We start from the raw sequence: 24,679 nt of genomic DNA, 5'->3' as shown, positions 1-24,679 counted from the left end.
CCCAGATGCGCAACACGAACCAGCAGGCAGAACGCTGGCCCAGTTCCCCGTACCTGTGTTTTGGGCTCTTGCGGGTTTCTGAACGGCCTACGTTCGTTGCTCTGGATTGGAGGACAAATACGGATCCGCAATGGAGCCCAAAATCCAGCACTACAACTATGTGTAGGAAAGGTCGGTTACATATCCGGGAATGGATTGAATTGTGTGGCCTTTTCTAATGTACAAGTCCTTCTGAGTGGCTATGGTATTATCATTTCACCTTCACAGAGCCCAAGCGCCGGCGGCAAACCTCTCTGAAATTGTGCTGCCCTCGACCCCATCATGGCCTTGTTCTTGCTTTTGGCAACCTTCCACCATCACAACTGGATGTCTGATACTCCAATGCCAAACCCTCGACCAACAGCGAAATAAGTGGCATCTATGCCATAGGTGACACCGAGCCAAATATTCATGATAGTCCTGGAAACAGCTCTGGGGCTTCAGCTCCAAGCACGGGCGTGAGGTCAGGATCGCCCTTCCCCATGGCCACACGGTAGGCAGGCCGCTGGCCAACCCTTTGCAGCCACGACAGAATGCCATTGTAGCCGGTCAACTCGAAGGGGAAAAACAGTCTCATGGTAGTCAAGGAGAAGACGGACATGATGTCTGCGGCCGTGAACTCGTCCCCGGCCAACCACGGCACCTGATTCAAGCGATCGTTGATCAATTCAATGATCTTGGTCAGCCGGGCGTCGATGTTCTTCCGGGCAGGGTGGTCTGGGGGCAACTTCAACATGGCAAAATGCATACTCCTCTGAACGCATGGTTGTAGGTTGCCATTGGCCAGGTGGAACCAGTACAGGTAGTCAGGGTAATTCTTGTGAGAAGGGGGCAAAGCCAGTCGACCGTTGCCATGTTTGTGGATGATGTATTCAACGATGGCAGAGCTTTCGGCTAGCTTCAGCGGTTTGCCATCGGATTGCTGGACTGAGGCATCCTCAACGACGGGGGCGGCGCCCAGCGGCGTCAATGCCTGGAGCTCGGGCGGGGAAAGAAGCGGACTGCGCTTGTACAGCTTGAGTTCGTAGGGGATGCCGAGCTCTTCGCACAGCCAAGGGATACGCTCGCTTTGGCTGCGCTGGAGGTGGTGGATGGTGAGCATGTTGTTGAAGTATCCGTCTGTATAAGTATGTGAGGCAAGGTGAGGCAGGATAGTCGGAGTGGTTACAATCAACGGATTCTTAGGGAAGCGGAAGCGGGACTGGGACTGTGAGGAGATGTAAGACGAGTTCCTTTCGGGGGTTGCCAAAGGTTTCTGGTCGTCTTCTATACCCGAATAAAGTACTGATATTCAATACGGATACGTGGTTGTTTGTATCCTTAGTTCAAGGCCTCAAGCCGTGGTTTGCACGTTGCGTATCCGTACGTTCACAAGTCCACAAGTCCACCAGTGCATGGGTTATGTATGGGAGTATGTCATGCGGCGAACTGTACCTCCGCAAAATCCGGGTCTACATAGGTTCCGAATCTACTATGCTTTGGCAACTGAGTCATCTGCATCACTATCACCGTCACCGTCACCGTCACCGGCACCACAGGCAGCAGGAGGCCCGAGGCCCCAGGCCCTAGCTCTCCACTGGTCTGATTCTAGACTCTAGCTGGATCGTGTGGCTGATTAATCTACGGGTTTTGACCCTTGGACCCTTCCTGCTGCTAGAGCCGCCGGTTGCGGTCGCGCGTGTCCGGCCACAAATATCCGGCGCAGTTAGGCAGGCATGAAAGCCTAGGTACGGAGTACACCTACCGCCACCGCTTTTTGAGGAATTGCCATTATTATTGTTATCTTATGCTCGCCTCCAATTGTCGATTATGATTGTCTCTTGATACGTTCACAATCAGCCCAGCTCCCCAGGTACTCATCTACCTCATGTCGCTGTTTTCAGCCAATCTGCCACGTGACCCATCACGTGACCAGCTGCGCTCCTCGCAGCGCAGCGAATACGATTACTCAGCAGTATCTAACGTGCGAGGGCTCGCAACAGTCTTGATACCTTCATGGTCACAATGATATCTGATTGAGTCAGTCACTTTCCCTCTTCGGACTCGAGTGCACCCCTCCCCCTCATCCTGACGCCACTGTCAACATGCACAGAATATCCGTACAAAATAGTCAATTCTAAGCGTTAGTAAAGATGGATTAGGAAAATCTGCCGAGAGCTAGCTCTTTGAGGACTAGTATTACTAGGATCACCCTCCCCCCTCAGTTCAGGACCGATGATCAGCCGCTGCGGTGGACTCAACACGAAGTATCGACTCTGGGCTACTCTATTTCATCGCCAGTCCCTTTGAGGCACACTCTGTACTCCGTACAGTACGACCTTCGCTCTTACTCTCGCTAGGCCTCGTCTACGCCTAGAGGGCTTTTGGAATTTGCCTTCCCGGTTGCGCCACACTACAGCAAACCATGCTTTCCTGGGACCCTTCAAGGGGTGAAGCAGATCAAGACGAAGGGGTACCTAGTCTCAGAGGCTTCCTCCAATATTCGAGTGCAGAGGATTGACCCCGTGGTCAGAACTGCAGTCGAGGCCAAAGATGGTCGACTATCACCTCTACGTGGTCTTCAGAGAGCACTCTCCTCGTTGCCCAGCGAATCGAACCCTCAGGTGTGCAACCTTCACCAGGACAAGGTTCGGCCGCCGTTGAGCTGATGTTTATTCTAAACACGGCCTATCTCCCACTGGCTCGCATCAGAATGCAACCTACACTGGGTCGTGACCCCTGGGGTGGTTTGAGTCTAGACCTCTGTTTCTGGACGAGTTGGTCACGTCATTTGCCATCCTGATTGCCAATTCCTGGGGATATTTCTTTTTCCTGATCTTCGGCAGCCTGGTAATGTCACTATGGCCAGTAAGAGTCTTATTCAGGAGCCCGCTATCAGAACTCGTTATCAGGAGCTCATTATAAGCCAATGACGGCTTCTGAATGTATGGCGGAGATCTGACCTAGATACTCGACAGATAGTGCTTCTCGAAATGCAGCTACATATACCGACCTGACCGGAATACTTTGTGTCGAACCAATCTCATCACGTTGCGAATAGCATCAGTAACGCCACAAATGACGAACAAAAGGTGTGCCCTCTTGGGCAGAGTTGAATACCTTCTCTACCTTGGGTATTTATGCCGTTGTTCCAAGCCTGTTATGGGTTCCGCCCAGTCCTGCAGCTCTGTCCGCCTCGTGCTTCTCCGTTCTCATTTCTGTCCCTCAGACTGTTGGAGCAATGGCAAAAGCAGAAGGCCCCGTCGCGACGGTGACGATGACGACGACGACAACGCCAGCCAGCACTTGGAAAGGATGGTTGTGGGATTCGGCCGACGTCTCAAAGGAGGAAAGATGGTTTCTCCTCAAGGTTGGCCATCTCACTACCATGCGAACAGTTACCAAACGACCCCTGTGCTAACCGAACACTCTGTATGCAGTTAGATTTCACCCTTTTGACGTTTGGAACGCTTGGAATGTTGATCAAATGGGTAAGGAGCCTGGTTTGTTTCTTGCGAGACGAGACCGGGTCTGATGACCGGTTCCATAGATTGATACCTCAAATATCACCAATGCGTTCGTCTCAGGCATGAAGGAAGATCTCAATCTCTATGGAAATCAGTACAACTACATCGTCGTATCATGGACAGTGGGCTACATTATCGGACAATGGGTTTGTATATTCCTCCATCATGCAAGATCCCTGGGACGCTGACAGCGGTTCAATACAGCCATCGAACTTCATCTTGACTCGAGTCCGCGCTCACAGTAAGAATCTTCCTGGATATACCTATCCCAGAAGCAGGGAAACTGACCTAATTGTCATTTTTCAGTCTGGATCCCTTTCCTTGAAATCGGTTGGACAATTTTCACCTTCAGCCTCGCAGGCGCAAAGTCGTACAGTGCAATGCTCGGCCTTCGATTCATCGTCGGTCTCTTCGAAGCCGGTTACTGGCCAGCACTTTACTACATTCTGGGCAGTTGGTACACTAAACGTGAGTTCCTTTGGCTAGACGATCATTGAAACATCAGGTTTGGAACCCTGCTGACCGTTGAACCCACCACAAGGCGAACTTGGAAAGCGCAACGGAATTTTGCAGTCGGCAGTATCAATCGCACCGATTTTCAGTGGATTTCTGCAAGCCGGAATCTATAATTCACTCAACGGGCACGCTGGCCTGGCCGGTTGGAGATGGCTCTTTGGTACGTTCCAAGCAGTGTCCCTTCAGGGCCCTTTATTTATTCTAACATTTCGTCTCCTCTAGTCATCAATGGTGTCATTTCTTTGCCAATCGCCATCCTCGCTTACTTCTGCTTACCCGATACCCCTGGGACTGCCAAACCGAACTGGTTGTTCTCAGAACGTGTGAGTAGCAATGCCCTCTGAATGAACGAAGAGACGCAATTGACGCCCTCGGTTGGTCATGCAGGAAATCGAACTTTCCCGGGAAAGAATGGCAAGAGTCGGCCGAGCCCCTGAGGGCAAGCCTTACACGGTCAAAGTGATTCTCGGATATTTCACCAGCTGGAAGACGCTTCTCTTCACGCTTATCTTCAGTACAGTCCCTCGGCCGTCTAGTATGATGAATGTGCTGACGCAGTTGACCTCCGCAGCAATGCAACCTTTTGGAGCCCAGCCATCCACTTCATTCGTCTTCTGGCTTAAAGCGCATAACAAGAAAGGCAAACCCCCTGTCTATAGCATTGCACAAATTGTATGTTGCCCCATTCTTCGGCTCAGGGCGCAGGAGGACGAGGCTGACGGAACGGACTTCTCCTGCTACAGAACGAGTATCCAACCATCACCAACGCCGTCACCACTGTGTGGTCTCTGCTCGCAGTCTGGATCTCTGATGGGCCCATGAGAGGCCGACGTTGGCCTGCCATCATCTTCGCCAATCTCGTCGGCATCGTCATTTACACGCTACTCGCCGTAACTCCCGTCTTCGGCCCTTTCCATCACCGCGCACCCCTTTATATGCTGTCCTCGATTGGAGGAACTACTGTTCCCTTGACCATGGCGTAAGTCCCGGGACCGTTTTCTCCTGAACCCAATGGAAATCACACGACTAATATCATGTTTGATTGTCCTAGATGGATGGCAGAATTGATTTCTGACAACGCCGAGCAAAGAGCTTTTACCGCCGCGGCCATGAACACTCTTCAATGTAAGCTTCCGCGCTTCCTTCTCTTCCTTCTCTTCCTTCTCTTCCTTCTCTTCCTTCTCTTCCTTCCGTCGCAGGGAGAAGTTGATTACATACTGACGACGAATATTTCCCATCTAGACACTTTCACCGCATGGATTCCACTGGTTTGGTTTCAACAGGTTCACCAACCAAACGGTTCGTCTCGTCTTACCTTGACTTGTCTGGTCTGGCCTATACAGGCATGCCATGCTTCCGTCTTACTGACAGTTGCTCGTGATTAGTCACCCCGGGAAACCGAGCCGCCGCGGTGGTGGGAGGGCTCAACGTGATTGTGTTCATGATCATTGTTGTCTTCGCTCACCGGGAGAAGAAGCAAAAGAAGAGAAACAATCAACTCGAGCCTGCCGCCCATGGATCGGACGCAGATTCAGATTCGCATTCGCATCCATCCAGCATCGGCGACGCCAAGGAGAAGAGGGCGTCGATCAGTGTGCACGAAGCCTAGATGGAGCAGTGAGGAAGGGGAACTGGACTCGTCTTCGTCTTCTACACGCTTGCAACGCTCGAAGCGAAGCATGCTTCGAGTATTGCAACTCTGGGTGGAAGCGTGGTTTCGATTATTGCAAATCTGGGTGGGATGAGTCGCTACGACCACGACATTTGTCCCGCAGTCGCAGTAGTGGAAGACCGTGCCTGTCTCTTCTTTGCCGGTGCACCGTCGACAAGTATCCGAACAGTAATCGACGTGAGGTGGGACGCGAAGCGAATAAAACAAAGCAAGACAAGACAGGGCAAGACAAGGCAGGCAAGGCAAGACAAGACAAAGCAAGACAGGGCAAGACAAGGCAAGGCAAGGCAAGGCAAGACAAGACAAGGCAAGGCATCGTATCGCATCACATCACATCGCATGCTTTGCATTGTATTACAAGGCTTCGCATTACATCAAGGTGAGTGACCAGGTTGTTTGTAGATGTCGGGAGTATACTCGGCCAAGTCCTAAAGAGGGTGTGAGCCAGCGACAAGCAGACGCTGAAAGCTCAACCGAAATAAAACAAAACAAAACAGAATGGAATGGAATCGCATTAGACTAGAACGATGCTCGATGCGATGCGTACCATTGCTAAAATCCACTCCTCCTTCACTCTTCGAAAGGACAGGCATCTGAGATCATCTTCTGAGGCCTCCTAAGGCGTGAGACAGATAACCCCGAAACACAGACAGGCTGAACTGAGGTGAGCTGAGCCGCACCCACGCCCGCACCCGAAAATTACTAGGTATTGAGGTCCAGGAGACACGCCCCCATGAGTCTCGCCAACGTCCAACTCCAGTCACTTCTTCGAGATGATAGATATTCCATTTCCTTCATCAACAAACACCAGCTGATGGGGTGCAACATCCAACAATTCCCATGCATGTTTCTGGAGGTTCGATACTCTTCATCACACAATGCCATCTTCCGGTCGCGTCGTGGGTTCACACCTATTTTGCGTGCCCACTGTCGAGTCTCTTAGCACGTCGAGAGGCTATAGCCACTCCCACTCCCACCACTTCTCAGTCTCTTACTTAACACGTCGAGAAGCTATAACCACTCCCACCTAACACATCGACAAGGTTATAATCACTCCCACTCCCACCAGGAGGATTAGGTATCCAACCAAACCGGCGTGGGCGAGCAGGGCCCTGGCACTCTCGGCTTTGGACGATTCCGGCATTATGACCATAGCGCTTCGGCTTCCACTTCCACTGTTTGTCGCGCTGGCAGTCGGCCTTGAAGGGTTACTCGCAGCGGCTGCGGTGTTCTCGGCCGGCGGGTTGGGCGTCGTGCTCAAGTCGAACCAGGGGAAAAGCGTCTTTCCACACAGATTGGGCAGGTTCTTCGCATACGCCAACTGCTGGTCCTCGGGGCATTTTTGCACGCAGAGAATCATCGGGTCGTTGTTGGCCATGAAGGCGTCACATGTGCATTTCTCCAACGCCTTGCCGGTCTCGTCGCCCTTGCAGGTCGCCTTTCGGGGGTTGGTCGGGGTGATGGTGATGTCGCAGTTGGTGATGCACCAGTCGGGTTCGGATTGAGCGTCAGCGCCAAGTTGCGCGTGAACGAACCCTCCAGCGAGAGAGCTGGCGGCGATGTAAAGGGGGATGAGAGAGGTTGACACGGAAGAAGGCATCTTCAGCTGCCTGCGGTGCCTGGTGTCGATGACTTGACTGAGGGAAGGAATATTGTGCGTTTGTTCATGTGAGCAAGTGTGTTGCTTGTGTTAGGCATCTTATGTATGTCTTCTTACCCCAAGGAAGTGGACTGTTAACCTTTCTCGAAGTTACTTGAGGCCAACTAGCGTGCCGATCAGTCGGGCGTTGCACGGTTCCAGAAACCTACCTGTGAGGCTTGCCACCAAAGACAGTCCTTGGAAGACATTGCCATCTTGGTTGCCATCTTGGCCTCCATCTTGGCCTCCATCTTGGCCCGACTCATTGTCCCAACCTGTACAAGGGAGTGTTGATCAGATGATCGGTCTGCTTGTCCTCTATCACCGCCTTTGCCCAGATTCTTCGGAGAGCAGAGGCAGAAACGCTGCAACGTAATAATAGCATAGCAGGGATACAAGGCTGTCTGACTTCTGTTTCTCTTGGGTGCCAAGTGACAGATATGGAACCAGGCGAAACAGGGCAACCTTGTCACAGTGTGTCTGGGTCCAAGTCTTGTTGTTGCCTGAAGTCGGCAATAACGGACTACTTGAGTGTCCTGGCCCCAATAACATTCGAGGGTTTCCGGTGATCTGCTCGGTGCCGGTATGTGACATCTGACGCTTCGGGCGTCGACAGTAGAACCCCCCCAGGATTGGCCTGGGAAGCCTCCAGGACAAAAGTGATCCCGGATATCAAGTCTGGATTCTGTGGCGTGACCAGAGTGTTAAAAGGGGACGCAATCTGTTAAACACAGTCAGTCATTCTCGAGCGAAAGCCATTATTGTTGCTTGGCCTGTCGGGGCTGAGATGTCCTTGTGGGTGAGACTGGCAAAGCGAGGATACCACGCCCTGGCGAGATGAACATAGCCATTGGGAAGCCTGAGCGCCTAATTAATTGGTCTTACCCTGACGCGAGTCCCTGCGGTCCAAGTCTTCGACGCGTTTGTCGCTCTGGTTGCAAAGAAGTTATAATTAATATTGAATAGCAGAAGAGGTGGTTTGGTGGTTTGTGCTGAGATGGCCGTGCAGACTCTAGTATAGCTACTAAGAGTAGTCGTTGGTCACGACGTCATCTCCATCTCATCTCCATCGCTGTCGCCTCCGACTGCAGCGCGAACACGACAACATCCGCCAGACATAGACATGTTCTGTCGCTGCCTCACCACTCTGCCGCTGCCGTTCCTCTTCCTCCTGCTTGAGGCACCTCCCCTTTGCCTTTGATGCGGTCTTCCTTTCTCTTCGGCCGCCTCGCTGGCCGCAGAGGGTTTGTCCTGTTCGCCAGTCGCGTTCCCCAACGTCAACAATCCTTTGCCAAATGGACCACCCGAAAGCACAGTCTCAAAGATGCTCGCCAGCGGCGCTACCCTACCCTCCTGGCCACCGCCGCGGCCCTCTCTCCCGTCGTATTTGTCGAGATAGGGGAAGACAGAGACAACGAGGAGGGAAAAACGACCGAGATGCAAATGCTTGAGATATCCCGCCAGGAAATCAGCAAGAAAGTGCCAGAGGACGCCCGCGGCCTGCAACGATTGTACAAAAGCTTGATATATTTCCTCGACCAGTATATATATGAGCCCTTTGCTACGGGGTTTCGCTTCTTCTACCTTGCCATCATATTCGTCCCCGTCATCGTCGCCGTCCCCGCCGTCTTCATCGGGCCCCGGAAGAAAGATCACGACAACGAAAGAGCGGGAACAATCTGGTGGTATGGTTTCCTGGTCAAGTCTATGGAAAGAGGCGGTCCTGCGTTCATCAAGCTGGGCCAGTGGGCCGCCTCGAGATCCGACATCTTCCCGTCCGAGATGTGCAAGATCATGTCTGACTTGCACTCGAACGCTCCAGCCCATTCTCTCCGCCATACGAAGAAGACGATTAGCGAAGCTTTTGGTGGCAGAAGGTTTGAGGATATCTTTGTGGAATTCGACGAGAAACCTCTCGGAGTGGGTGCGATTGCCCAGGTGTACAAGGCGCGGCTGAAGCCCGACCTTGCGCAGCCCGACGACAGTGATCTTGACGTTCATGACAAGAGCAGGCTGAGGAACCGGATCAGGAGGAACGTGGACGCACTGGTCAAATCCAGCCCACAAAGAGTGCCGTCAGCTTACGTGGCCATCAAAGTCCTCCATCCCAAGGTGGAACGGAATGTCCGCCGGGACCTGAAGATCATGGGGGTGTTTGCCGCCATCATCAATGCCATCCCAACTATGGAGTGGCTGGATCTTCCCAATGAAGTGGCCAACTTTGGGGAGATGATGCGACTGCAACTCGATCTACGGATCGAGGCGGCGAATCTGACCATCCTACGCAAACATTTTCAAAATCGTACCACCGCATGGTTTCCACACCCGTACACGGACTTTACTACGCGTACTGTCCTGGTGGAAGAATTCGCCCAAGGCTTGCCATTAGCCGCCTTCCTCGAAAATGGCGGGGGAGCTTATCAAAAGGAAATCGCAAACGAAGGGCTCGACGCCTTTTTGAACATGCTTCTGATAGACAATTTTGTCCACGCCGATCTTCACCCGGGCAACATCATGGTCAACTTTTACAAGCCGACCCAGCCAGATGTGAGAATCCCTTACATGTCTCGACAAGACCCGACCCAGCCAGCGAGTGCTTCCGAGATTGACGAGTCCGAAGCGGTTCTGTCAAGACTACGTCCTCACATTGGCAACAAGACAGAATGGGAAGCTGCTCTTGCGCAAGTTGACCAAGAAGGATATCGACCCCAGTTGATCTTCATCGATACTGGCCTTGTTACAGAGTTGAATGCCAAGAACAGAGCCAACTTCCTCGACCTGTTCCGGGCAATTGCCGAGTTTGACGGCTACAAGGCGGGAAAACTGATGATAGAACGATGTCGTCAGCCTGATGTGGTAGTTGACGGCGAAGTCTTTGCCCTCAGGATGCAGCATCTTGTCTTGACAGTCAAAGGCCAGACATTTGCTCTTGGCCATATCAAGTTTGGAGATGTCCTGTCAGAAGTGCTTAGCATGGTCAGAGCCCACCACGTTCGGATGGAAGGTGATTTTGTGAACGTTGTCCTCTCCATCCTTTTGTTAGAAGGCATCGGCAGGACCTTGGACCCCGATCTCGATCTCTTCAAGAGCGCCTTGCCGATTTTGCGACAAATCGGGTCCTCCGATCCAGCTGCTGTGCTCAAGAGCTTCAAGGAGGGTGACTTTTCCTTGCTTAAAATCTGGGTCGGACTTGAGGCTCGAAGGTTCTTCCAAGCAAGTGCCGACAGTGTCGAGATGTGCGTCAAATACGATCTGCTCAGTCCCAACTTTTGAGGCGCCTATGGACGCAAGGAGCCAGTTGATCAGCCTGAATATGACTCCACCTACAATCCTAAGCTCATATCACGGAGTAAAGCCGGATTGCGGTCAGCCCGCCATCCTGATGGTAGGCGACTTTCCGTCCTATGGCAAGCCCAGAGATTTCTTGACTCCGGCCCGCACTATTGTGGGATACGGCCTTTTCCCGCCTACCAAGGAAGACCGAAATCTGGGCACGGGTCTTCAGTGTCAGCGCCTCTAGGAGTCTGCATGCAGCTCGAGTCAAAGATATACCAAGCCACGACTCATCTTTACACTCTAGAAAGTGGATCTCCCTGGATGAGTTAATCTGTTTGTACCGAGCGACCGCGACAGGGTGTGAGTGAGCAAGCTACACTCACTCTCACCCTGTCGCATACACACCTCCAGTACCAGCATGAATCGACCCGAAATCACCAACAGGAGTAGAGACTACCCCAGAATGTTCGGCTTCAAAACGAGGTCGACCGTGCCGAGGCTGGCTGCCCCTTGGGCGTCACCCTCGCCGCTGATGTGCATTATGTCAGTCGCCGGCCTGCTGGTGAACCTGCTTGTGAACCTGCTTTGCGTGGCCTAAAGGAGCTCGTAGCATCTTGAGATACTGGCTGAGATCAATTGTGTATGAGGGTTCGGTGGTAGAACACTGTTGCACAGGGTCAGGGTGTCGTTGGGAAACACAAATCAAGGGCTATCTGTATCATCAAAGGCTGTGCAGCTTAACCCGTGACTAGAACACCTTTATGACCGAGGAGATTTCCCTCCGTACTCGAGAAGATTGCCACCCCTGGTCCTTCGCGCGTGGACAGGGAACCCAGGTTGCATGTGGCACAGTTCTCGGTAGATGTCTACCAGGCCACATGGTGGAGATGTATCAAGGGGCAGATGTTCTAGTCAGAAATTGGACAATGCTCAGACTGGACTCGATCTAATTGCGGGCTAATGCCACAGGAAGACCCTGATCTTGAAGTAGGAGGGGAGAGACGGAACATGGGGTTGTATGGAGGACTCGTGTTGCGGGGTGGTCGGCTCTCGACTCTCGACTTTCGATTCTCGACTCTCACCCACACGGACACGGACACGGCGCGGCTCCGGGGTGGACCGACACAGCGACAGAACATACGCAGGAGGGAGTTGGTGGGAGAGAAAGCAGCTTGGATCTGACTACTGTACCACCAACCTCTCATCAAAACGGTTGTTCTGCCATTGGGATTCACCCACTGACACCCCTGCGCTTCGGAAATGGCCTTGATCAGCTCACCCACCACGTTTGTTCTGCTAGAGGTGACGTTGGCTATCAACTCCGCACTCGCCAGCCCAGACATTGTGGTTGCACCAGGTTGTACGAGTAGCGGCAATCGTGATGTGATGGATCGCTGGCCCGCTGTCATCAGATGCAGTCTGAGCACTGTGATAGCTGAGGGAGGATTCAAAGCAGGGGGGATGACAGGGTAGCTTTCCCGCTTCCCCTCGCTTTCATAAAGATGCGACGAACCTTCGAAACCCTGCATGAATTCTTCTGCCGTTCTTTCGTCTCCGTCTCTACAACACCACGAGGGAACATCGTGACCCGAAGTGCAAGATGACTGAAATCAAACCGGGCGAGGTGCTCGACCGTGATCTGCTGGGTGAAAAGGGTCGTGTCTCACACGACGAAGTAATGCATCTTGGCGAGCTGACCGAGGAGGAACGTGCCATTGAGAAGAAACTCGTGCGCAAGATTGATGTCATGATCATGCCGTTGATTGTTCTGGTCTACCTGATGAACTATATTGATCGGTAGGACGGGCGCGCCCAAAAATCTGAGGCGTCTTCGAGGTACAAGATACTAACGCCAATGGATCTAGGAACAACTACGCCGCCGCTCGACTACAGGGCCTTGAAGACGACTTGGGCCTACGTGGTGACCAATACCAGGTCGGTAGGTTGAGATGCATTCAATCCTGAACGGGTGAAAGCCACTGACGGACGTTGCGTGCAGGTCTCTCCATCCTCTTCGTCAGCTACATCCTCGCCCAGGTGCCATCCAACCTCTTCCTCAACCATCTCGGCCGCCCGTCCATCTATTTGGGCTTTTTCACCACCGCTTGGGGGTTGGTGTCGGCCATGACGTGCTTGGTCAAGGGATTTGGAGGCATCATTGCCTGCCGATTCATGCTGGGTCTCGTGGAAGCACCCTTCTTTCCCGGTACGATGCAGCTCAGCTCAGGTCAGACGGGAACACTTGCATTGACACATAGACAGGCGTGCTGTTCTTCCTCTCCAAATGGTACACCAAGAAGGAGCTCAACCTCCGCATGTCCATCTTTTACTCCGGCTCACTGATCAGCGGTGCTTTTGGCAACCTGATCGCCGCTGGAATTCTCAGCGGATTGGCTGGCCAACGAGGCCTCTCGGCATGGTACGATGCTCTGCTCTCGACATGCGCAGTCCTGCACGCGCTCATCTAACTCATCCACTAGGCAATGGCTCTACATCATCGAGGGTAGCATCACCTGTACGATTGGCCTGACCATCATGGCTATACTCCCCGATTTTCCCGACACCTGGCGAGCCTTGTCCCCGGAAATGAAAAGAGTGGCGAACCGTCGGCTCGCGATCGACGCGGCCGAAGCGGATGTCGACGTGGGCGGGGCCATGTCACAATTCAAGGGCTTGAAGTTGGCCTTTACCGATTCGAAGACGTACATGTTGGCGATTGCGTACATGTGCATCACTGGCGCCGCCGGGTTCCAAAACTTCTTTCCCACCCTGACGGCGACACTGGGGTACAACCACACCATCAGTCTTCTGCTGTGCGCTCCGCCATACGTCTTTATGGTCTTCTACTCGATGGCGCATTCCGTGGTGTCGGATCGAGTGGGCAACCGGTTCTGGTTCTTCATGTACCCGATCCCGATCACGATTGTGGGTTGTGTCATCTTCATGACCACGGATTCATTCGGGCCTCGCTACTTCTCACTGTTTCTGCTGGTCTTTGTCTTTGCCATGAACGGCACATGCTATGCGTGGATCGCCGGGGCCATTCCTCGGCCGCCCGCCAAACGGGCCGCTGCGTACGCCTTTATCAACTCGATTGGAAATTCGGCCAGTATCTGGACGCCCTTTACCTACCGCACTCAGGACAAGCCACATTATCGTCTGGCATTGGGGATCTGTATTGGCCTGCAGGTGGTGGCTGCGGTGATGGGAGTCAGCATGCGCATCAAACTGAGCCGGCAAAACGCAAGACTGGCGAGAATGGAGAATGAGGATGTGCCTCTGACAGAGCGAGACCTGGTCAAGTTACGCAAGACGGCTGAGATTGAAGGCATGGACCTGGGTACTGCGAGACGGCTACAAAAGGGGTACCGGTATATGATATGAGCGAGGTTTGTCTTCGGTACCCTCAATTACTGGTACTGGTCTTACGGATGTGTGACTCTCTTGTCCACTCTCGACTCTACTGTCGTTTAGTATAGTACTACAGTACTCTGGATCGTTGCACAGAACAGGCGCCATCCAATTAACGGCTAAGGGACCACGAGGCTTAGGACTCCTTCTCTACCTCAACCTCCACCTCCATATGCTAGGTCCTGGACAATACAGCCTCCTAAGGCTGTAAGGCCCCTTAGGCCCTGATCACGGCTGGAAGCCCCTGAGCCTAAGCCTAGGCCTGAGCCCACGCAGCAGCAAAATAGGCTTGCATAGTGTAATCCGGGCAGTTGTACGGTACTGTATAGGCCTTTTGAACCTTAGGCCACCTCGCATCAGGAGCATGCTTGTCGCCAACGACAAGCTCGAATACTGACACTGCACTCGGGAGGAAGCATGACATTACTCATGGTTTCGAATCACAGAATCACAGAAATCACAGAATCACAGAAATCACAGAAATCAACTACTCGTATGCTAAGAGCCCATCGTCGGCTACTTGACATCATGAACCGCAGCTTCGACCCCTCCCTTACTGTCACCCTTCTCCATACTGAACACAGGATCGACTCCCTCGACGACTCCCTCGACCGGACGAACTCTGGCACGCTCCCGGAGTGTCTTTGCTTCAAGATACCTGACCACAAAGACGCCCAGCATCATACAAGAGCCGGACACCATCATCGCTATACTCCCGCGCCTCCATTTCGGAGCTTGATCGGCTGCGTAAAAGGAGATGGACCAAAAAGTATAGAACATGACGGCCACCGTGTTCATGGCCGCCAGGACAATCGACCGCTTCGGCGCATCGTCGATGATGAGGCGGTTTGCCCAAGCGAACATGACGGTCTGGTTGGAGTACTGGATTCCGTTGAGGTAGAGGGCAAACATCCGAGCGACATCGTTGGGAGGGTTCAGCATGATGGCACCCGTGATGATGGCCGTGCACGATGTGAGCACGCCGACGTGCCACGACCGCCTGGTGAAGTCGGAATACCATCCCAACACGATGGTGCAAACAATGCCGACCGCGCTGACCGCCATGGGCATATAGTTGACCAACTCCACCGAGTAGTCCTTGGTCCATTTCAGATACAGACTCAGGATGGCATTGGAAGAGAACATCTCGCAGTTGGACCCCATGGTCCAGATGAAACACAACTGTCAGGACAAGTCAGTACCGAACAAGCCGCCGCGGTCGATGGCACACTCACGCCGTAAATTTCCCAGCTCCCCAAAACCCGCTTGAATATGGTCCGGTCGACCGTTCCGTGGCCGTGTTCTGTGGCCGGGGTGTCCAGCCTGGTCACTGCCAGCTTCTTCTCGTCTTCAGTCAGGTAGAACGCCTTGGTGGTCTGGGGCGTATCGGGAAAGAAGATGTAAACGAAGACGGCGATGGGAATGGTGATGAGGAAATCGATCACGAACATCCATCTCCATCCGCTTAGGCCACTGTTGCCGTCTACGGGGGGCGGGTGTCAGCACATGATCGACGCGTCTCACTCTGTCTGCTCACTTACTCAGACTGCTATAAATGCTGCCCTGCAACAGGCCGGAAAAGAAGGTGCCTGCAAGTCCGCTGCTGGTGAAGATGCCGGTGCGCTTCCCGAGTTCTGGATCCTTGTACCAGCTACCCAAGAGATAGTGCGTGCCGACGAAGGTCGACCCTTCGAACAAGGCCTGTACGAAGCGGAGTCCCATGATCGCCTGCTTGCTGTGGACGAAGCCGGTGCCCAGGGTCAGCAGGCCCCAAGCAAGGATGCAAAAGGGCATCCAGTAGCGAGGCCGGACGTATTGCATGGCGATATTGTTGGGGATTTGGCCCACGAAGTAGCCGCACCAGAAGACTGCACAGGACGTTGATGTTAGTCCCAGGGACCACGGTGACACAAGACGGACATACTTGTGTTGATGACATTGAGATCATTGCCCACCATATCCAGGTCTTCTTTCATGCCGCTCACATATGCGCTGTTCAAGTTGGCCCGGTCGAGGCTAGCCCAGCCGGTCAGTTGCCCTGGCGGTGTGAAGCTCAAAAAGGGGATTGCTCACTAGTTGACCCAGTACTGCAGGCAGCAGGAGGTGAGGATGAAGATGTCAATCTTTTGGATCAATTTGCGCTCAGCCTTGGTGGCGGCCGGAGCACCCCATACGGCGGTTCGAATCGATCTGAGGGCCCCCATGGCGGACGACTCTCAAGGCAAGACAGGCTGAAACAAGCAGTCACGTCTTTGCACTTTCAGAAAGAGACGATGTTTCACGCCCGCTAATGGTGTGAGTTGGATCGAATATATACATCGACCAGCCGGTGTGAGCGAGCTCGAGTTGTTCCCAATGACACTTTCCGCCACGCCATATCATCCACGACAATCTGCGCCCAGGAACACCACCAGCTAGTCTTATCATGAAGCGGAAAGCTTGAGATGTTGTCGGTACGGTATCAAAGGTTGAGTGGAGCATGTCTATGCTATGCGGAGGGTGGGCCCAGCGCTGACAGCAGAGCTTTTATCAATAACGAGTCAACACAGCTCGTCCAAGTCCGCAGCATATGCGGATTTGGTCTTTTCCGCATCAATGTCGACCGACCATGCCCACCATCGATATTCTCCACCCACCGGTCGTCCTACCTGACGGTGACCAGAGTCATCCAGCGTTGATGGGACGGCAGATGGACATGCCGACTGACCCAGGAGATGGAGAGGCGCCGGCCAATTGTATAACAATGCCAGAGGACAGCTACTAGGTCTCCTTCTACGTGCCCAGCATAGCGGTCGGAGGTATATACTGAAAAGGCCATATCGTACCTCAGTTGCTTGCACCCGCAATGGTTGCTCACATCCGGCACAATGTTCGAGTCTCTCCCAACTAATTCTTTTTGTGCCGGCCTCGTGCTGGCTGTGTTGGTCTTTGGCCTCTGGCTGGTATGTGAAGACCTCGTGACCTTTTGAGGCGGGCCGACTTAGCTGACTTCATCGCAGTATGGCACGTCGTCCGACATTCCCAAGATCCAGGGCATCCCTGAGATGCCCTCGGCCATGCCTTTCATTGGTCATCTTCATCTTCACGCCGGTGCATCTGGGGTCAACGATGCGGCCCTGTGGTCTTCCTGGAGCAGAAGGTGCGGATCGGATCTTCTCCAGGTCAAGTTCGGCAGAAACAGGGTGGTGGTGGCCAACTCGTTCAACGCTGTGCGAGAAGTATTCGTGACCAATGGACATCTCACGTCTGCACGGCCGCGGCAGTACGTCTTTGAGAAGTACATCGGTAGGTGACAAGTTCTGCAAAATGCCCGACCCGACATTGACGCAGTTTCTTGCAGGCTATGACTTGGGTTCCCATTCGTTGGACGAGAACTACAAGCAGCAACGACTGGCAGGCCTCAAAGCCCTCAAGCCAATTGAGTGGCCCAAGTTCTATCCCGGGCTCGAGAAGGAAGGTGATCGACTGATCGTGAACCTGGCCGAGCTGGGGAACTATGGCAAGACGCCCATCAACCCATTGAAGATGATGCAGATTGTGGCCATGAATCTTGGGTTCCAGACCACATTTGGGAAGACGTTCGATGACGCCAATGACCCCTGGTTGAGGGAGTACATCGACAACGCCATGATCATCACCACCGTTCGTGGGGCGTCCAACACATGGTCCGACTTCGTCCCCTTGCTCCGTCTGAGTCCAAAGTTCCGCCGCATGGCCAAAGCTGGAGAGGCTGCATCCAAGAAGAGGAGCCGAATGATAGGTGAGGTCCTTCAAGACCTTCAAACAAGGCTGAACAATGGCGAACGCCCGGATTGCATCGCTGCATCTGTCTTGACCGACGGAGACAACAAACTCACACTTCGTAAGTAATGCGTCGTTTATTCCCATGTGGCCAGACTGCTGAGGCCGAGCTAGCCAATGCCATCAAATGCTGCACATCCATGCTTCAAGGAGGCACCGAGAGCCTGCCCAGCCACATCTGCGCCGGCCTCGGCGGCTTGATCTCGCCCGAGGGAGAAAAGATGCAGGAGAAAGCATACGCAGATATCCTCGAGCATTATCCCGACGGAGACGCGGCAGACCATGCCTTTAACGAAGAGAAAGTGCCTTATCTCGTGGCGCTGTACAAGGAAATCCTGCGCAACTACGTGGTGCTGCCATTCAGCCTTCCACACGAAGCCAGCTCCGACATCCATCTGAAGTCGGGCGTGGTCATTCCCAAAGGCACGAGGCTATACATGAACTCGGAGGCCGCCAACCATGGTGAGTAGAGATGGACATCACGTCGACTTTGGGCCAAGGCTGACCGCACCCTCACACAGACGAGACTTTCTTTGGGCCGACGGTGGATGCGTTCGAGCCTGGGCGTTGGTTGGATCCCGAGCTCAACAACACGGCGCTCAACTTCTTCTCCTATGGCATTGGGCCCCGAGTGTGTCCGGCCTGGTCGATTGCGAACCGCATGATGTATGGCTTGTTGTTGCGCATGATCCTGGCTTTCGACATGAAGATGGATCCCTGCGATCCGCCACCCACCTCCTGGCGCACGTTTGGCAGAACCCCGAGCGGCGTTCTGAATGCGCCAAAGATGTTTAATGTCAGATTCGTTCCTCGCAATGAAGAGAAATTGAGGGCGGAGGTGGAAGAGTTGAAGAAGAAGTTGGTAGGCTCTAGGCCGAGTGGACAATGCTAGGTGTTATTGACACCCATGGAGGTCGAGGCTTGAGGGCTCGACTGGATATAGTCAAGAGATTGCTGTGGTTTGGAGGTGTACGGGTTCGGAGTTTGTAGAAGACCATATCAAAAGGAGAGACTGGACTCCTGCATCATCTCGATCATGATACGGAGCATATGGGGACGGTTAACACGCCTAGTACAGTGGTGCCTAAGGGCCAAGGGGCCTTAGCCTTAGGAGCCTAAGGGCCCCTAAGCCTATTAGCCTAAGCCTAAGTCTTAGGGCTCTAAGGCCCTTAGGCCCTGATCACGGCTGGAAGCCCCTAAGCCTAAGCCTACAGTACATAAGCCTTGTCCCCGCCCAAGCTTATCTCTACCTCCACAATGCTCTCTACTCTCTGCCCCTCCAAGCAATTCTGCAAGCATAAATCCCATACAGTACACCCGCAGCCTGGAACCGCAGCTTTCTACAGTACTGTCAGGGCCCGGTCTGGTGTAACGGCTGTCGTCGTCGTCACCATGAGACGAACAACATACGCCTGTTCACGATGTTACAGAATGAAGCGAAAAGTCGGTGGCTCCCACCCCCAACTCCAAGGAGGTGCTTCTTATTAACCCACCCTCTACGAATAGTGCGATAACGCCGCCCCTTCCTGTGGGCGTTGTGTCCGGGCTGGCGTGGACTGTGTCGGCCTGGATCGGGCTACCACCAAAGAACTTCCTCGAAGGTGAGATGATCATCAGACATCAGACCAGACCACACAAGCCAGCAGGGATGTGCTCAGACCAGACCACACAAGCCAGCAGGGACGTGCAGTGCAGGTGGCTGACTTGTATGACTTGTCAGCATCGTCCAGTACCTAGAACAGAGAATAGCCTTACTCGAGGCTGAGGCCACCACTGGTCGAGCAAGAGACGGAGATGGAGACGGCGGAACCAGCACTGGCCTAAGGCATCGCATCCCCAACGCCAGGCACCATGAACATGCCTCTGGCCTGCGCCCATCTCCCAAGCAAATCCACGATCGCGCCGCAGCATTAGCCCGTCGAGTCGGACGAGGCTCGTGCCAGAGAACAATTGCCGGGGTTTCAGCTTCTTGTCTGTCTCCGTTGATCATGAAGAGCTCCATCTTGCCGGCATCAGTCGAGACCGAGACCGCGTCGAACGGACTGACGAATGAGCCCGAGTTAGACGGCCATGACATTCTGACGTTGAATGCCATCCCGTCCAATGTAGCCGATGCGCTGATCAAAGTGTACATCGAGAAGGTGCTGCCTCAGTACCCTTTCTTCCTCGCGGAGACGCTGTATTCCTACCAATCGATTCTCTACCACGGCACCGGCACCGGCACCGTGGACGGCGAGCTGCAGCGTCGGGCCGAGTTCATCGTGGCGATGATGATGGCAATCAGCACGCTCACATCCCGGTCGCCGAACCACAGCAGGCTGATGTCGCTCAGCGAGAGCCTGTATCGCTATGCCATGCAGCGGTACGACACCTTGTCGGCGCCATCCCTCTGCCAGCTGCAGTGCACCATGCTACTGTGTCAATTCGCCAACTTCTGCCCGGCGATTGCCGAAGTATGGACACTGAAAGAAATGGCCATGAGAATGGCGTTGGCCATTGGGCTACACCGAGAGCCGGAAGCGGGCCTGGAAGCCTTTGATGTCAAGGAGACGGAGTTGCGCCGGCAGATATTCTGGACGGTATGGCCACTGCACCGCTAAACCTGCGCTCCATGCTCATGCATGATCTTGCAGACTTTCTTGATTCCCCGTCCAGGGCCCTGAGGTCTGGACTGGACTGGACAAGCTTGACTGGATTGGACTGGACTAGGAAGTTCTGAGCTGACGAAGAACGTGGCAGTTGTATTCCATGGACCGGTCGATTTCCGTGACGGCGCACCGGGCCGTGAGCGTCGACGACGAACTGATCGACACGGCATGGCCGTATCACGACCTGGACGACGAGCCAGCCTCTCGATGGAAGACACAGACGATCCGATTCCTGCGCCACGTCCGGTTCCGACAGATCCAGTCGGAGATCTTTGCGGTCAACTTCCAAGGCAAAGATCTCGGCCCGGTCCCTTACGCCGACTGGATGAAGGCGCGAGACGGCGAGATTCTCGAGTGGCGGCGCAGCCTGGACTCGCTCCAGAACACCGGGTTCGACTGGTTCGAGTTTGTCGGCTACACCGGCCAGCTGTATCTCCACATGCACTGTCCGCGAAACCCTCATCCCGACACGGCGTCCATGGTCACCGGCTTCGGCGCCACCAACGGCATGGCCGACGGCTATCTGCGCATGCTCCGCAAGGGCTTTCTCAAGTTCGACTGGCACTGTGCTCACCAAGCCACCGCGGCCGGCATTCTGCTCATTCGCATGGTCAAAGATCACTATCAGACCCTGCTGCAGTATCACTCGAGCCGCCACGTCAACGACGTGCTCGACAAGTACACGGACATCTTGACCCTGCTGTCCGATCGTTGGCCTACAGCGAGCGTCTGTCTGCAAAAGTTTGAGAGTTTGAAATCTGATTTGTTCCACGCCTTTTCTTTGTCTGCAGACATTCTTTTGAGCGCCAATGCGAATGTGAATGGGAATGCCAATGGGAATGCGAACGCCAATGCCAATGCAAATGCCAATGGGAACGCCAATGCCCATGCCCCGTCAGCGTCAGCAGTGACAGGCAATCGCAATCCACTGACCAGTCTCACGCCAGCCGACGCGATGGGGATGGCGGTTCCTTTCCCGATCCCAATCGTCATGGCCGAGTCTGGAGAGGGAGTGGTGGAGGCAGACCAAGTCTTCGACACGTCGGATCTGGAGTCGTGGGCATATACGATCAACATCTTCCGAGACTACACGGAGCAAGATTGGGATATGATGGCGGGACAGGCGGAAATGCACTGGCCGTTTTGATTAGAATAGAGACGAAGTAGGAGACTAAGGAGGAGACGAAGGAGGAGACGAAGGAGGAGACGAAGTACGCAGGGAGTATAGGATAGAATAGGATCAGGGGACCTAAGGATCTTCTTGGTTTGGTTTGGTTTAGACCCGAGCAGGCTTACAGTAGTTTTGTCAAACTTACAGTAGTTTTGTCAAACTTACAGTAGTTTTGTCAAACTTACAGTAGTTTTGTCAAACTTACAGTAGGCATTCCCAGCCTTGCCCTTGTTCTTTAACCAGAAGGCTTAGGAGGTTTAGGCATACTATGTATATAGCCCCCACCAACCAAGTCTGCACTTCCCCTGCGACCCTTACCATTTGATAGAGAACATGGAACATTTACCTTTGACAAGTTTAGACCCCATCAAGCTTAGGTTGGTGATGTCTTGTTATTGTCACCATTGTTTGATATCGTACTGACGTCTTGTTATTGTCACCATTGTTTGCTATCGTACTGACTGACGTCTTGTTATTGTTTTCTATCATCCTGTACGGATACTTGACTTAAGGTTGTGCTGTCTCAGCCCAAATTAATCACCGGACCTTCCTCACCACTCCCCGGTCTCCCCCAAACCACTTCGGCCTCGGGCTTCCGGCCCGGCCTCAACCTCATGATGAAGCAGAAGAGCGTACTGCTCCGGGTCTCGACGGGCCGAGCAGGATCCTCTTGACAGCAAATGGCCTGCGGGGCATTGAAGGTGTCGGAGAAGACTTCACGCCTCAACATGTCGCCGGTGACTTCGTGTTTGGGTCCGGCCTTGAGCACGTCGTGGGCTAGCTTGGCGCTCAACATTCTCATCCGGGCGAGCCGCACCGGCGACCCGGTCAGCCAGGGATATTCGGTGACGAAGCGGTTCGAGATGAGATGGTTGGTATGGCATACGATGCCGAAGTCGTCTTCGTCGTCGTCTTCTTTTCCGGTGTCGTCTTTCCCGGTGTCGTCCTTTGTGGTGTTGTCGTTTCCAGTATTGTCCTTTCCCGTGTTGCCCTTGGGCCGGATATACACATTTCCCAGCGGCGACAGCTCCATACTCACAGGCCCGGTGGGGTCGGCGATCAGGATGTGTTGGGTGGACGCAATGCCGCCGAGAGCCTGGAGCTGGGCGATGGCGGCGGCGGCCGAAGTGGCGTTCAGGCACAGCCGTACCGCCACGTGGAAGGGCAGTTTGCTGCTGTCGGTGGGCTTTGCGCGGATCGCGTTCATGCACACGCCCACTGAGGCCGAGTTGAAGCCGATTTTGCCTACCAGGCCGGCCTGGGTGTGTTAGACAGCCATAGAGTGAGGTAGGTAGGTAGGTAGGTAGGTAGATAGGCATGTAGAGGGAAAATACCACCAAACAAATCATGACAGACTGTTGTAGTTGGGTAGGTAGGCAGATAGGCAGGTAGGTAGGTAGCCAGGTACTATCACCAAGTACAATACATATCATAATCCGTACTCACCTCGTTCCCCATCCATATCTTCGGCTTCCCCACCTGTTCAATGGTCATGATGACACAGTTCTCCTTGACCCGAGCAGTCCAGTCCCAATTCTGGGCGAGAATGACGCCCTTGTCGTAGCGGTTACAGTCCCAACCCAGACTCGAACAACCGTCGGAGAACAGACCCAGGGCAATCTCGCTGCGGCAGTTGAGGGCGACGATGTCGCGCAGGTCCAGACCGGCACCGTTGGCGATACCCTCCATCTCGGCGTACAGATCGGGGGTCAGACGCTGCAGCGTGGCCTGGTACGTCTCGGCCACGGTGCGCACGGCCGGCCAGTCCAGCTTCGACGTGCGCTGGAACATGGCTTCGTACACGACGATTTGTCGTCGGATTTGCGTGGCCAGGAGCGTGCCATGTTGTCGACCGATCTGACAGTCGTGTTAGTAAGGTATTCTCCCGGGGTTTTACTCGTAGTAGCTTGAACTTCCAAGGGCAATGAGAGCTTGAACTTCCTAGGGCAATGAGAGCTTGAACTTCCAAGGCCAATGAGAGCTTGAACTTTCTAGGGCAAGGGCAATGAGAGCTATAGTGATCGCATAGCTATAGTGAGAGTATAGTACAGGAATCAGAATGAGAATGGGAATGGGTGTATAGGTGTAGTGTATAGTGTGTGATATGGTGGCAGTGCCTACCTACCTCCTGGGGCGTGCCGCTGAGATGGATGTGAAGCGGCGGTGTTGGTGCTGTTGCTGTCATGATAGCGGATGGTGCAGTTCAGTTCAGTTCAGTTCAAGTCTCGTGGTTCACGTAGATCGCGTCTAGGTAGTCTAGTATCTATGTATCATGTATCATGTATCTCGACTACAGAGTCGAGGTAGACTTTTCATCAGAACTATCAATTCCCTAGCCTTTCCAACCAGAATGTCCGAGGCACCCTCCAGGCTGGGCTAGCAGCTGTAAGGAGTGTAGTCTGCCCTGGAACTAACTCCAGCACTATCACCATCACGGTCTCATCTCAGGGAACCCATCTCGCCCAGTCAGTAGCGCTAAGTACTAGCCTTATCTCTCCCCGTATGTCTCTGTATCTGTGTATCTGTGTATCTGTCCACGTCTCTGTATGAGGCCAGGCGGCACAGAGGGAGAGAAGAGAGAAGGGAGGGACGGAAGGGGATTGTGGACTGTGAGTGTGTGTGGATTGTCTGCGCGCAGTTCCACCCACGAGCGGATATCGGCGCAGGTTCTAGCTGTACTGTATTGTACGGTACTGTCTGTATAGAGGGCTACTGGAATAACTGCCTATCTAGGAAGGCGGCTTACACTAGCGTAATTATTCACAGTATCTGGTATAGCTGGCTAGCTAGCTGACCTATAGCTACCTATGTTTATAGTTATAGGTAGTTACCAAGGTATTGTCATCAGTTCTAGTATTATTTTATTACAGTATATTACAGTAATTAAATCCCACCTTATCTCTACCTCCATCGCCGTCGCTGTCGTCGTCGCCCTCTCCAAGACAGCGGACAGCTACAGAGTAGGAGCAGGTAGTAAGTACCACGTACAGTAAGTACCAC

At 53.6% G+C, this 24,679-nt stretch overlaps 9 protein-coding genes across 9 annotated transcripts; 5 read left to right on the top strand and 4 right to left on the bottom strand.

Moving 5' to 3' along the window:
- Window positions 1-448: 448 nt before the first annotated feature.
- A1O3_07045 (glutathione S-transferase) lies at window positions 449-1,141 on the bottom strand (the record flags this gene model as incomplete). Its single annotated transcript, XM_007737159.1, has 1 exon — window positions 449-1,141. One exon carries the CDS (start codon window positions 1,139-1,141, stop codon window positions 449-451), a length of 693 nt encoding a protein of 230 aa, XP_007735349.1.
- Window positions 1,142-3,259: 2,118 nt separating this feature from the next.
- A1O3_07044 (uncharacterized protein) lies at window positions 3,260-5,670 on the top strand (the record flags this gene model as incomplete). The annotated part of the gene is made up of 12 exons (XM_007737158.1): window positions 3,260-3,388; window positions 3,459-3,509; window positions 3,569-3,691; window positions 3,750-3,786; window positions 3,852-4,013; window positions 4,087-4,221; window positions 4,284-4,384; window positions 4,449-4,575; window positions 4,633-4,733; window positions 4,805-5,040; window positions 5,113-5,186; window positions 5,447-5,670. 12 exons carry the CDS (start codon window positions 3,260-3,262, stop codon window positions 5,668-5,670), a joined length of 1,500 nt encoding a protein of 499 aa, XP_007735348.1.
- Window positions 5,671-6,760: 1,090 nt separating this feature from the next.
- A1O3_07043 (uncharacterized protein) lies at window positions 6,761-7,333 on the bottom strand (the record flags this gene model as incomplete). Its single annotated transcript, XM_007737157.1, has 1 exon — window positions 6,761-7,333. One exon carries the CDS (start codon window positions 7,331-7,333, stop codon window positions 6,761-6,763), a length of 573 nt encoding a protein of 190 aa, XP_007735347.1.
- A 1,239-nt stretch (window positions 7,334-8,572) lies between these two features.
- A1O3_07042 (Atypical/ABC1/ABC1-C protein kinase) lies at window positions 8,573-10,645 on the top strand (the record flags this gene model as incomplete). The annotated part of the gene is made up of 1 exon (XM_007737156.1): window positions 8,573-10,645. The coding sequence occupies one exon, from the start codon at window positions 8,573-8,575 to the stop codon at window positions 10,643-10,645; it is 2,073 nt and encodes a 690-aa protein (XP_007735346.1).
- Window positions 10,646-12,248: 1,603 nt separating this feature from the next.
- A1O3_07041 (uncharacterized protein) lies at window positions 12,249-14,032 on the top strand (the record flags this gene model as incomplete). Its single annotated transcript, XM_007737155.1, has 5 exons — window positions 12,249-12,445; window positions 12,514-12,587; window positions 12,648-12,854; window positions 12,911-13,067; window positions 13,129-14,032. The coding sequence occupies 5 exons, from the start codon at window positions 12,249-12,251 to the stop codon at window positions 14,030-14,032; spliced, it is 1,539 nt and encodes a 512-aa protein (XP_007735345.1).
- Window positions 14,033-14,575: 543 nt separating this feature from the next.
- A1O3_07040 (uncharacterized protein) lies at window positions 14,576-16,263 on the bottom strand (the record flags this gene model as incomplete). Its single annotated transcript, XM_007737154.1, has 5 exons — window positions 14,576-15,241; window positions 15,295-15,542; window positions 15,601-15,927; window positions 15,984-16,075; window positions 16,133-16,263. The coding sequence occupies 5 exons, from the start codon at window positions 16,261-16,263 to the stop codon at window positions 14,576-14,578; spliced, it is 1,464 nt and encodes a 487-aa protein (XP_007735344.1).
- Window positions 16,264-16,926: 663 nt separating this feature from the next.
- Window positions 16,927-18,752, top strand: A1O3_07039 (uncharacterized protein; the record flags this gene model as incomplete). The annotated part of the gene is made up of 5 exons (XM_007737153.1): window positions 16,927-17,001; window positions 17,059-17,344; window positions 17,400-17,921; window positions 17,975-18,322; window positions 18,382-18,752. 5 exons carry the CDS (start codon window positions 16,927-16,929, stop codon window positions 18,750-18,752), a joined length of 1,602 nt encoding a protein of 533 aa, XP_007735343.1.
- Window positions 18,753-19,848: 1,096 nt separating this feature from the next.
- Window positions 19,849-21,655, top strand: A1O3_07038 (uncharacterized protein; the record flags this gene model as incomplete). The annotated part of the gene is made up of 2 exons (XM_007737152.1): window positions 19,849-20,439; window positions 20,600-21,655. 2 exons carry the CDS (start codon window positions 19,849-19,851, stop codon window positions 21,653-21,655), a joined length of 1,647 nt encoding a protein of 548 aa, XP_007735342.1.
- A 547-nt stretch (window positions 21,656-22,202) lies between these two features.
- A1O3_07037 (isopenicillin-N N-acyltransferase) lies at window positions 22,203-23,864 on the bottom strand (the record flags this gene model as incomplete). The annotated part of the gene is made up of 3 exons (XM_007737151.1): window positions 22,203-22,937; window positions 23,126-23,536; window positions 23,805-23,864. 3 exons carry the CDS (start codon window positions 23,862-23,864, stop codon window positions 22,203-22,205), a joined length of 1,206 nt encoding a protein of 401 aa, XP_007735341.1.
- Between the last annotated feature and the right edge of the window lie 815 nt (window positions 23,865-24,679).

The sequence above is a fragment of the Capronia epimyces genome, assembly GCF_000585565.1.
Source record: "Capronia epimyces CBS 606.96 chromosome Unknown aczIQ-supercont1.6, whole genome shotgun sequence".
Lineage (NCBI taxonomy): Eukaryota > Fungi > Ascomycota > Eurotiomycetes > Chaetothyriales > Herpotrichiellaceae > Capronia > Capronia epimyces.
The sequence above is the reverse complement of the archived record's forward strand: the minus strand, read 5'-3'. Positions and strand labels throughout refer to the sequence as shown.